This window comes from Chelonia mydas, chromosome 13, assembly GCF_015237465.2.
Source record: "Chelonia mydas isolate rCheMyd1 chromosome 13, rCheMyd1.pri.v2, whole genome shotgun sequence".
Taxonomy (NCBI): Eukaryota; Metazoa; Chordata; order Testudines; family Cheloniidae; genus Chelonia; species Chelonia mydas.
The window spans coordinates 3612497-3624698 of record NC_051253.2 but is presented as its reverse complement, the minus strand read 5'-3'; the positions used below and the strand labels follow the sequence as shown (position 1 = coordinate 3624698).

General features: G+C 50.7%; 1 protein-coding gene across 6 annotated transcripts in view; it reads right to left on the bottom strand.

Moving 5' to 3' along the window:
• LOC102936900 (tyrosine-protein phosphatase non-receptor type substrate 1) overlaps positions 1-12202 on the bottom strand; it is an 80424-nt gene that overhangs the window by 22858 nt on the left and 45364 nt on the right. The window contains exons 1-2 of one of the 6 annotated variants that reach the window (XM_037877234.2): positions 3588-3700; positions 2738-2828 (exon numbers count right to left, since the gene is read on the bottom strand). The exons of 3 other annotated variants lie outside the window; for them this stretch is intronic. In XM_037877234.2, coding sequence (XP_037733162.1) covers positions 2738-2819 — 82 coding nt within the window. In that variant the 5' untranslated portion in view covers positions 2820-2828; positions 3588-3700. Of the gene's footprint in view, positions 1-2737; positions 2829-2976; positions 3532-3587; positions 3701-12202 lie in introns of those variants that run through there. 2 more of the 6 variants (XM_037877233.2, XM_043527567.1) reach the window with 2 other exon arrangements.

Here is a 12202-nt window from a genome sequence, read left to right as displayed (position 1 = left end):
CGGGTTGGAATGGGTTAAGGTTTAATTGCAGAAGAGCTGCAGCTCTTGCCTAAATTCTTGCCCACAAAAATAGCTTTTCTTCAAAAGCAATTTAAAGTAACCCTGGAAGGAGCATAAGAGTGTTATTAAGCGAGGACTTCACATTCGTAAAGAAATATGCAGCTGGTTTGAATATTTGCAGTCAGTGTCATTGTCACTTGTTGGAATGAGACAATTTCAACTGGAGAAGGAGCCCAACAGTAATTCACTAGGTACAATGCTTAAAATTCCCCCCAGTGGGGATACCCAGTTAAGAAAATTAACAGGTGCTTGCTATAAATGAGCATGGAATTTGCAACTCAGAAAAAGGAGAAGAAAGCCAGAGATCAATTTACACAGCGCTATAGGGAGCCCCAGACAGCGTCTGGTGGGTTACAGGAAGGGTGTATTTCACGTGGGTGACAGCAGCAGAAAGTGGGTGTAGTTCACCAGGGTAATGTCATCTGCTTCAGTGACCTCCCCTCCCCCGCCGTCTCCCCAGCATGGACAGAACCCCAGAACCATTTATCTGAATCTCCTACACAGGGAGAACTTAGAGAAATGGGACCCAGAGCTGAATCAGCCCAGTTGTTCAGGAAAATCGGTGTCAGGGAGGTGGGGGGAAGTCATGGCTTTGATTTGGCAAAGCTCTAGTTCAAAGGCAGCTTTACCAGGGATCAGCCAGTGCCACTTTTTTGCAGGGAAGAAATATTCTGGGTTGTTTTGCCTTTTCCCTATCCCCTCAGAAATTTCTTTGTGGCAACCATCCCTGGAACCCGTCAGCCTTAGACAGCAGTGGTCACAGTCAGCATGGAAAGAACCCCACATACATTTTCACCTGAAAATTTTGCCCTTATGATTGGGACACAGAACCCCTCTTGGTAACGGACAGACTAGAGAGGTTCTCTCCCTCTCTTCCCCCCACCCCCCCAGTCGATAGTCAGTGGCATGTTCTGGCTCATGGACTGGCATTAGAGGTGGTTGGACGTTAGCAGGAGCTGGCTACTCCAACATCTTTCCTGTGAGGGCTTCCAATGAAACGCAGACCTTGACTTTGGTCACACCTGTGGCCTTACGTGAAATAGAGAAGGAAGGTTCACCAATTACTTAATCCCGAGGCAGAAATAAAATTACTGGCAGCATTTCAGCTGCAAGCGAAGCACCATTGAAAGCAGCCGCCGCAGGGCTCATTTCCTGGTGGGAGAGGGAGGTTTACTGACACTGATAGAGGGAAGGGAGTGAAAAGAGGGAAGTGCAAATGGCAGGAAGAATAAATAAATACTTTAGATGCACCACAATCGCATCTTTCATCATCGATCTCAGAGCCTTTTGCAAGCCTTAAAGGAATCATCTGGCAGAGCCAGGAATGTGAGCCAGGAGCCCTGATTGGTGCTCAGATACCGTGGGGCGAACACAGTATAAATCCCTAGATTAGGCTCTGTCTACACTAGCACTTTTGTCGGCAAAACTTTTGCCAGTCAGGGATGTGGAAAAAAACCACCCTCCTGACCAACGTAAATTTCACCAACAAAAGCGGACAGCACTATGTCAGCAGGAGAGCTGCTTCCCCCAACAGAGCTACCGCCCCTCATTGAAGGTGGTTTAATTCAGTTCTCTCCTGCCGGCATAGAGCGGCTACACAGGAGCCCTTACAGCGGTGCAGCTGTGCCACTGTACGGTCTGGAGTGTAGACATAACCTACACAGGGTCAAACGGAGCTTGGAGTCGGTGTGTGCAACTTCCCTTGTGATGCAGACTTCATGTTGGGCGTAATTTGGCCAGAAAACTGATGCACAGTCGGGGAAGTTATACTGATTTGGTGTTCGGTGATTGTGCAAAGCGAGTGAGATGTGCACACCACGCAGTGCAGAAAGGAGGTTAAGGAACAAGAAAAGCAACTATCCGGAGTGGGTAAGAAAACAGCTATTTTACACCTGTGCCCATTTTACAGCCTCCCACACGGCCTCATGAAAATTAATCTGGAATAAGATAGGGTGTGAATTTAAAACAGATCAACAATTCCTGATTAACTCCCTGTGTGGATACTCTTCTTCTGGACTAAGAGCGTCCACACAGGGCGTTAATCAGGAATAACTTCCTGTGCTGACATGCCCTTAGTTGCCCTTCTATTATGCTGACTGTTTGTGTGTAAATTACACCAATTCCGTGCACCGCCTGAATGGCAGATTTATGCAATTTTGACAAATTCACCATCTACACCCATCTGCTGATGAGCTCGCATCAGCCATATGAGTTCAGACCCCTGCTGAATTCAGCCCCCCGTGCCCCTTTTTCACCAGGGCAAGGACAAGGTGTTTACCTTGTAGCAGAATCCATGGATTAGAGGAAATCAAACAAACCACAGCCATGAGCCAAGTTACCCAGTGGGATCCTGGGGTTCCCATAACCCCTGCGAAATGAGGGGGCCAGAGCCCAGGTTCCTACGTCCATAGACAATCCCCCTGTCCCTTTAATTCACATTTCTGGCCCCCTCCCCTGCAGTGGTGCGGCGGTAGTTAAAGGTCAATACGCATCTATATTGTGCACCAGACCCTCCTGGATGGAAAGGGTTTCTATAGGGGAAGGTTGAGGGGAACCAGAGACCAGGGAAAGGAAGAGATGGGGGGGGGGGGGGGGCAGGATCAAGACAGGACCCAACAATCCTTCTGCCAGGAGTCTCCAGCTCTGCCAGCAGCAGGCGAGAGGCAGCGTCACTTACCCGGCCGGCCGAGCAGGGCGAGGAGCAGCAGGCAGGGCAGCCGGCAGGCAGGGCAGCTGGAACGGCTGGCGACAGGCTCCATCGCGGGCGCCTGGCAGGGACAGAAAGGAGAAGAGTTGCGTGAAGAGCACGGTCCGGGGCAGGGCAGCGGCAGGAGGAAATTACGCCGGCGCCCCAGCCCGAAGGGAGGAGGAGGAACCGGACCGATCCCGATCCTGCCCCGGGGAGCTGCCACCCACCGGCGGCGGCCGCTTGGTGCTGCCCAGGCGGTATCCAAACTCCGCGGCGCGGTGACCCCTGCGAACCAGCCGCCTTCCTCAATCACATGCCGCCCCGCTGCGACGCCCCCTCCGCGGCGGGAGCAGAAAGGAGCCCGGCGTGCACCTGGCCGGCCGGCCGCAGGGGGAGCGCTCCGCCCCCGGGCGCTGCAGCGGGCAGCCGCGCGCCTCTGCGTCCCCGGGAGAGGCAGCGCGCGGACCCGGCCGCCCGGCTCCCGCGGCTGGGCTGGCTCCGGCTCCGGCTCCGGCTCCCGCTCCGGTTCTCCGCGGCGGCGGCTGCTGGCGCTCGCCCCCCCGCCCGTTGCCTAGCAGTCAGGACTTGATGAGACTCCGCTTCCACAATGTGCCAGTGCAGAGAGCCCCCCCGCAGCTTTCAGGCCAGCCCCGATTTAAGGTAGCTTGCCCGGGCGGTGCAGCGGAACCAGCCCCAGAAGGGGCCCTGCCTGGCCCCGCACAAACTTGTTTTTCTAAGGTCATTCCTGCCTGCTTGAATCAGCCCTACGTTGCTGGCTTAAGGTGGGCTGGGCGAGTTCCCTGCCCTCCCCCCTGGGCTCCCGGCCTCCCCAGCTCACTTCGGCGGCTGCTGGGGCGGCCCCTGCGTCGCTCACTGCCTTCGCCAATCGCTTCCCCAGCCAGGCGTGGGAGTGGAGCCAGGAGCCCGCCTTGGTCTGCACCAATCCTCTCCCAGATGCTCCCCATGGAGCCCAGGGAAGGGCTGAGGAAGAACTGGAGGGCAGGGAAAGCAGGAAGCAGAGGGGTTGAGAGGACGGGCTGCCCAGTAGTTAGAGCACTAGTCTATGACTTGGAAGACAGGGGTAGGAGTCCCTGTTCTACCACAGCCTTCCTATGTGACCAAGGGCAAGTCCCTTGTGCCTCAGTTCCCCTTCTGTGCAATCACAGAATCATAGAACTGGAAGGGACCTCCAGGTCATCTAGTCCAGTCCTCTGCACTGAAGGCAGGGCTAATTATTATCTAGACCATCCCTGACGGGTGTTTGTCCAACCTGTTCTTAAAAATCCCCAATGACGGAGATTCCACAACCTCCCTAGGCAATTTATTCCAGTGCTTAACCACTCTGACAGTTAGGAAGTTTTTCCTAATGTCCAACCTAAACCGCCCTTGCTGCAATTTAAGCCCATTGCTTCTTGTCCTATCCTCAGAGGTTAAGAAGAACAATTTTTCTCCCTTCTCCTTGTAACAACCTTTTATGTACTTGAAAACTGTTATCATGTCCCCTCTCAGTCTTCTCTTCTCCAGACTAAAAAACCCAGTTTTTTCAATCTTCCCTTATAGTCATGTTTTCTAGACCTTGAATCATTTTTGTTGCTCTTCTCTGGACTTTCTCCAAATCCTTCCTGAAATGTGGCACCCAGAACTCGACACAATACTCCAGTTGAGGTGTAATCAGTGCGGAGTAGGGTGGAAGAATTACTTCTCGTGTCTTGCTTACAACACTGCTGCTAATACATCCCAGAATCATGTTTGGTTTTTTTACAACAGCGTTACACTGTTGACTCATATTTAGCTTGTGATCCACTATGACCCCGAGATCCCTTTCCGCAGTACTCCTTCCTAGGCAGTCATTTCCCATTTTGTATGTGTGCAACTGATTATTCCTTCCTAAGTGGAGTCCTTTGCATGTATCCTTATTGAATTTCATTCTATTTACTTCAGACCATTTCTCCAGTTTGTCCAGATCATTTTGAATTTTAATCCTATCCTCCAAAGCACTTGCAACCCTTCCCACATTGGTATCATCCACAAACTTTATAAGTATACTCTCTATGCCATTATCTAAATCATTGATGAAGATATTGAACAGAACTGGACCCAGAACCGATCCCTGCGGGACCCCAGTCATTATGTCCTTCCAGCATGACTGTGAACCACCGATAACTGCTCTCTGGGAACAATTTTCCAACCAGTTTTGCACCCACCTTATAGTCGCTCCATATAGGTTGTATTTCCCTAGTTTGTTTATGAGAAGGTCATTCGAGACAGTAGCAAAAGCCTTACTAAAGTCAAGATATACCACGTCTACGGCTTCCCCCCTATCCACAAGGCTTGTTACCCTGTCAAAGAAAACTATCAGGTTGGTTTGACAAGTCCAGGCTGACTGTTATTTATCACATTATCTTCTAGGTGTTTGCAAATTGCTTGCTTACTTATTTGCTCCATTGGGGGTGACAGCCCCACCCTGCCCCGCAGGAGGGCGGTGAGGCAAAACACATTCCCAACTGTGAGGGGCTCAGAGACATTGGTAATGGGGGTAGGGTGACCAGATGTCCCGATTTTATAGGGACAGTCCTGATATATGGGGCTTTTTCTTATATAGGCGCCTATTACCTCCCACCCCCATCCCGATTTTTCGCTCTTTCTATCTGGTCTCCCTAAAGGGAAGCTCTGTGGGGCAGGGACTGTCTTGTTCCATGTCTGTACAGCACCAAGCGCAATGGGGTCCTGGCCCAGGACAGGGGCTCGCAGGTGCTACCGTAATACACATTAATAATAGTAAGCACCTTAGATGGAAGGGTAGGAAGATGTGGGGGCTGGGAACAAACAGGGGAGAGAGGGGGAGAATAGAAGTAGGGGAAGGGAGGAGTCTCTCTGCAACCTACTGGAGAGAGCCCCTGGGAACCCCTTGTTAAATTCTGACAGCTAACTGAAGGGAGGGGAGAGGTGGCGTCCCTGCCCCCGACAGCACTGACCCCACTCTCATGCACAACCATCCATGCCAGACAAAACCCCTACTCCCCTGCCCCCCCCCCAAAACCTCGTGTCCATCTCCCCTCCAAACATGCCCCAGCCATGGTACCCACTGCCCGGCCCTCCAGCTCCTCAGGAGCTAACAGGAATCCTTCCAGCAAGTGCACTTAATAGGAGTTTGGTTGCCAAGTGGTACCGACTCCCTCCCTGGTATGGCGATGAGGAGAGCTTTGTTCGAGAGGGGAAATGGATGAATGGATTCCCCAGCCGAGCGCCCCGTGCGACGTGCCGTTTGTCACAGGCTGACAAGGAATGCTTTCCATCAATGGAACAAAAGCCCAGGGTGGCGAGGGAGGAAAGAGGGGAAGTGGGAGGATGAGAAGATGGAGGTGATGGGAGGGTGAAAAGTGGAGGAAGAGCAGGGCAGAGAAAGAGAATGAAGGGAGAAGGCAGAGTTTGGTTTGCCCTTCTCACGCAGCAGCGTATTCACGGGTACGTCTACACTGCGATAAAAACCCCGTGGTGCCGAGTCGCAGCGCCCAGGTCAGCTGACTCTGGCTCATGGGGCTTGAGGCTAAGCATAGCAGTGTAGGTGCATGGGTTGGCGCCTGACTCTAAGACCCACCCACTTTGCGGCGTGTCCGAAAACTCCACACTGCAGTTTTATAGCCCAGCCCCCAAGTCAGCTGACCCGGGCCAGTCGCAGCCATGCCCCAGGTCTTTGATTGCAACAGAGCCATATCCCAAGTGATGTGCGTGTTCCTGCAAGACACCAGACCCACTACGCTGGGGACTGCAGGCATGGCATTGCTACCCTACTGCACTTCTCCTCACACACGGAGAGACCCTCTGTAGGGCACACAGGCAAGCACAGTCTCCACTATCCATTCAGACCTTGGTTTTCTCTTGGCACCTGTGAACAAGGGGCCAGTTGTGGCCTGGGCACTTCTATCTGGAAATGAAGTTGGTCAACTCATTTAACAATGGTCAGCTGGTAACAATTTTCATTCGCTACCAACTTGGGTCAGAACAGGTGGAATGACCTACTGTGTAAGGCTGTGGCTGCCCATCAGGCCCTGAAGGATTTCACCACTGTACCTGAGCCTACCCTACGAGCAATATGAATGCACAGCACAAAAGTCTTAGGGAATCAAAGCAGCCTTTACAGAGTGGGCTGGGGAGTGGCAGATATTTGGGGGAGTCTTTCCTGCTGTTTTAGCTTCTTATCAGAAAGAAAAATCCTTGACTGGGGCCAGATAGACCAAATATTCTTATATATGCTCACACTGCATAAGACAGTTATCTATACACAGGAGCAGGAAGAGTGCACTAGACTTCAGTCAGAGGGTGGCTGCAGACCTTGCTCTGTGACTGCTGTCTAGAACAAGAATAATTCCAGTGTTCTAGAGAACTTTGCTGTAATTCTTCCAGCAGCCTGGCTTGCAGCCTCCTTCCGCCCCCATTAACTGTAACACTCCACCCTTGGGAGGATGAGAGAGTGCCATAGCTATTTTCTTGATTTATATTGTGCTGTAAACAAAAGGCAAAGCTACCTCCAGTGATTTGGAAATGGAACCCCCAAGCTGGGTGCATTGTCAGCCCATCTAACTTCATGTTCTTACCACTACAACCCCTCTCTGTCCTGTAGTTTGCTACACCCACGTGTTGCATCTGGTCTTAATTTAATTTGCATGCTCTTGAAAGCAGGGAATGTGTTTTCCTGTGAGCCTGTGCTATGCCTTGCTCAGTCAAGCCTGACACCTGATTAAGGGCTTCCGGGTTCTACCCTAATGTAAATATAATCTTTGTGGTCAATATTATTCCAGTGGAAACAGTGGGTGTCCTATGTAAAAAGAAACTTGCTACTACCATTTTTAGCTCCCCTGTCTGTCTGGCAAGCCTGTAAGTGAGCAGCAGGGAATGGGGTTTGTGAGCACATTGGAACAATTTTGTCCCATATTCATGCTTCATCTGGGGCTTTTTGTAAGGCAAGAGGAGCTTCATCTGGGCTTAAAACAATTCCTTGCACAGTGGTGGGCATGCAGGATCCAAATGGAAAGCAGGGTGGGCAGGGCAGAGGGTTATTAAAATCCTATAGTTGATCCTCTTATAGAAGTATAAGACATCCCCCCCCTAGATTTCAATTCATTGGCACCCCCCAGAACTGAATTCTGGAGCAGTTGGTGCTGGGCGGACCAAAAGGAAAGGGGAAGATATATGGGTGCGATGCATACAGCTGTCTGCGGCATTTCTCCGCCCTGATGGTTATTTTTAAATGGAGCCAGAATTCCTGGAGGCCTATTTGACTTCAGCATGTCTGGGCTGTTCTCCTGCGCCGTGCTGAAGGTTCAGACAACCTGTTTTGAGGCAATTACAAAGTGGAGACAGCCCGTGTGCAAGCAGCAGCTACCGAACGGCTAGGAAGGAAAGTTACAGAGCTAAAAAAAAAAAAATTACAAGGAGGAACGTGCTGAAGCAAAGCAGATGGCTGTGGCATGAGCGCCGCAGGGAGCTAGGCTGGTGTTGCTCCCCTATAGAGAGCACATGGGCAGGCCGTCTGCCCCCTGCCCCTGTCCCGCCTGCCCAAGGCTGTTTGGTTTGGTGACACAAGCTCCCCATCAAAGCGAGAGGTGCTTTCTGGGGCTCACCCACTCAGGAGGCCTTTGTGCCGTAGCAGGGGCTGAAGGTTAATAATCTGTTTGCGATGAAAGCGCCATTTCCCCTGGCTGCTGAGTGCCTGCGACGGAGCGAGAGAGCTCAGAGCCTTTCAGGAGACAGAATGCCGTAATTAGTAGTTTCCTTCGGAATCCAACACCCCCCGTTAGCAGGCAGCTTGCGACGCTATTCATCGGGGTGGGTTAGTGCTGCCAGACGCTAAATACTATTATTGGGCAGCCAGGCTCCGCTCGGCAAGTTTAGTTTTTGCTTCTTAATTTAATCTGAAACTACCACTTGAGCTTGGGCGGTGGCACTGGATTTTAAAGGCCATCTTTCCCTTAGTTAGCCCTGCGGGCCTTTCCTGTCTGCTGCGGCAGCCGTACAACCAGGTGGCTCGGTCACCCTTTGGTGTTAACTTGCTCCTAAGCAATCCAGACCAGGTGCTGGGAGAACTCTGTGCGTTCAGAGCTGCTCTGGCAGGTTGCTATCATAAATAACTTGCTGCTTGCAGGGGTTGCTTGGCCGGCAGAACTGAAAAAGAGGAAGCCCTGGGGTTTCAGTTTTTCAGGAGAGCTTTTCAGGAATAGGTTTGCTTTCACAGCTTCAAGGGCTGGACCTAAGAGCTCCCCTTGCTTTCAACACCTTTCTTGGGAAAGCATTACAAGGCCAGTGATGACAGTGCTGGATATTTGAGCCCTCTAAGTCTGTGGCTGGATCAGTCACTCTGTGCGCTTCAGGCCTTAGGCTTTTTTTTTCAGTGATCACCGACAAACTGACAGTCCCAATTCTCTTTCTAAGCGGTTGGTTGGAGTTTCAGTTCGTCCCCCACGCCACAGGAGCATGAATGAAATCTGGGAAATATCTCAGATTATTTCTGGACTCAGAATGCCTCCCTATTTTATATTATGCATTCTTTATGAAGAATGCATAATATAAAATAGCACCTACCATCCAAGGACGCCAGAGTGTTTATTCATAACGCCAAAATAAAGCCACGTGCCAGTGGCACCAATTAGGAGGGGCATTGGAAAATGCAGTTCTGTCAAAATCGAAATGGTTTGCAATCACGTTGATTTTGTCTAAATTTCATTTTGCGGGGAGAGGAATTCTGGCAATGGAAAACATCCCTTTTTGACATTTTTGAAATGAACGTTTCATCCAGTTACGTATAATATAAAAGTTGAGATTGAAACAAAGTTTCATTTTTGTTGAAACAAAATATTTTAATGCAAATTTTCCTTCGGAGAATTTTGAAACTTTGGGGTTTTGTTCTAATTCAAAATGAAGCCAATTTTCAAAACCTCAGAATCCTTCACAAAATAGATTTATCATCCCTGCAGCCAACGCTTGTGTGTGCAGCTGTCCACTACTAGAGGGAACCACACAGATGTGTACCATGGCCCCTCTACTGCTAGTTGGGACAGGAGATTTCCCTCAAGCTTAAGTAGAAAGGGCTTGTGATTTTGTACTGGAAGATCTGAGTTCTATTCCTGCAACTGCTATTCCAATTCTGGGTGGCACCATACTAACAAGGGACATTGCGGCTATCCACAGATTCTTGACAATACTTGAGTATTTATCCAGCACTCTTACATTTGTAAGAACTGTGCCAACATCAACACAATATCCTCCGGAAGTGAGTAAGTGGCACAGCCCCTAACCTACAGATTGGGACACATGGAAAGGTGGAGGGCAGCATTTTCAAAAGTGGGCACTGATTTTAGGTGCCCAGCGTGAGACACCTCAGGTCTGATTTTTCAGGGATGCAGAGCTCCCTTCTCTGCCATCAACTTCAGTTGGAGTTGTGCCCGCTCCGTGCCATTGAAAATCCAGGCCTAAGGTGCCGCAGGCCAGGAACTCAAAAAGCCAGTGGTGAGTTTTGAAGGCTGAAGCTATTTGAAATGCCTCCTCCCCGTTCCCCTCCCCAGTGGTGTCAGAGCCAGGATCAGAGCAGGACTCTTGGCTTCTGAGCACCATGTCCAGGCCAGCATAACAGTGATTTTCAGCCTTTGCTCCATCACGCCCCACTTTCTCAAAGGCACGGAGTCTGGAGCCCACCTTCCCAGGCACTGGAGACAATGTTAATAACCAATCCAGATGCTGGCGTCTTTTTGGCTACAGCGGCCTGCGCTCTGATGCATCTCGGGGACAGGCAGCAGCAGGTTTGTAAGCAGAGAGTTTATCCAGCTGGGGACAGACTGACCCACTAGGCAACCAGACAGTGACTTGTGAATCCCTCCTGCGGAAGGGGGACAGCATGGGCAGAACCCTGTGCCCGCTGCCTCTTCCGCACGGAGTCCCTGTCCTCCCAGCCTACAGTCCTTTGCCAGCAGGGCCCTCGGGCAGCCGACAGCAGATACCTCCACCTGCATGCCCCCCTGCAGGCTGAGCAGTAGCTGGGCAGCACAGAGCGGAAAAGGAGAGCGTCTCCCTGCATGCAGTCCCAGCAGCAGACTCTCTGCAGGGCCAGCCCTGTTCAGTCTGGGTGCATGAGAAGGGCTTGCCCTGGAGCTGGCATGAGCGCACTGGGGGATTTACCCCAGGCTGCCATGGGGATTTATCTACTACTATAACGCAGATAGTAAATGCAGGCAGAGAGGCAGTTGAGGCCAGAGCCACCAGCAGCGTGGCCAGGCCCCACGATTTGTGAGCCAAGCCAGTCACAGGGCTGGGTGGGCGACGGGCACCGCTATATAGATTATTGGCTCTATCAGCTACGACATGGCAGCCCCCCCGGATTCCTCATGTAAGGGGGGCTAGCTTGGGTTCCTAGGATAGGCTGCCCCTCATTCGTCACCAGCTTTGCTCCCCTGTTTTCTCTGTGTCGGATTAGACCGTCGAGTGTCTCTTGCCTAACAGAGAAGCACAAGTGTGCTCAGAAAAGGAAAGAATTTTGTCTGGTGGGATTCCAATGTTAAAGTCTTTAAACATCGACCCCGGTCAGGTTTTCTCATCCCCTTTTCATCACGCTCCCTGCCCAGCTTGGTTTCAAACGGCCAGGAGAACGCTGGCAGCTGCTCTTTCTACACCGAGAGAGCGATTTAAAATTACACACAGATGTGGAGAGGTTTTCAGTTCTTGCACAGTGGGACCACACACTGACAATCCTGACAAGTTCTAGTTCTATCAAAGTAGCACCGTTTTATCACTAATGGAAATATTCCATTCACTCTCTTGCTAGGGCTTTTTCCTTTTACAATCCCATTAGACAAAGCAGTTTATATTATGGTGTAACAGGGACCTTCCTTAGAGGTTAATAGCAGTCAGTCTTCAGCCATATGAGGCCATACCACCCAGCCCGTTGGGTCTTACAGCTTCATTAAGTCTCTTAAATCCCAGGCAGTTGGGAAAGTCTCTTAAAATTATGAACAGAAAAGAGGAAAGATACCACAGGCTAAGGTGCAGGAACTGAAATCCATGGGGAGTTCTCCTTTAAAATCAATGCCACAAGAAGACCTCAGTCTAGGGTCTGATCCAAAGCCAGATGAAGTCAAATCAAAGATGCTCATTGACTTCAGTGGGTTTTGGATCAGACCCATAAAGTTCCTGGACCTCCACAACACACCAGCCAGCATGCACAGGAATCCCTCCATGCTTTAACAATGAGCTCAGATTATTTTAAATCAAATTTTATACATCAGGCTCTTTTTTTTTTATTCCTTGCAACCCAAACTCTCATACTCCCAGAGGAGGTTCTCATTTCAATGACAGCTACAATTGCTGATCATGTTGATAGTTGGCCGAGCTTGCAAAGCCCTTACACTCAACTCCGGGGCATTGCTCTGTCTGTATGTAAAGAGAACTTTTGAATGCTGGATCCAA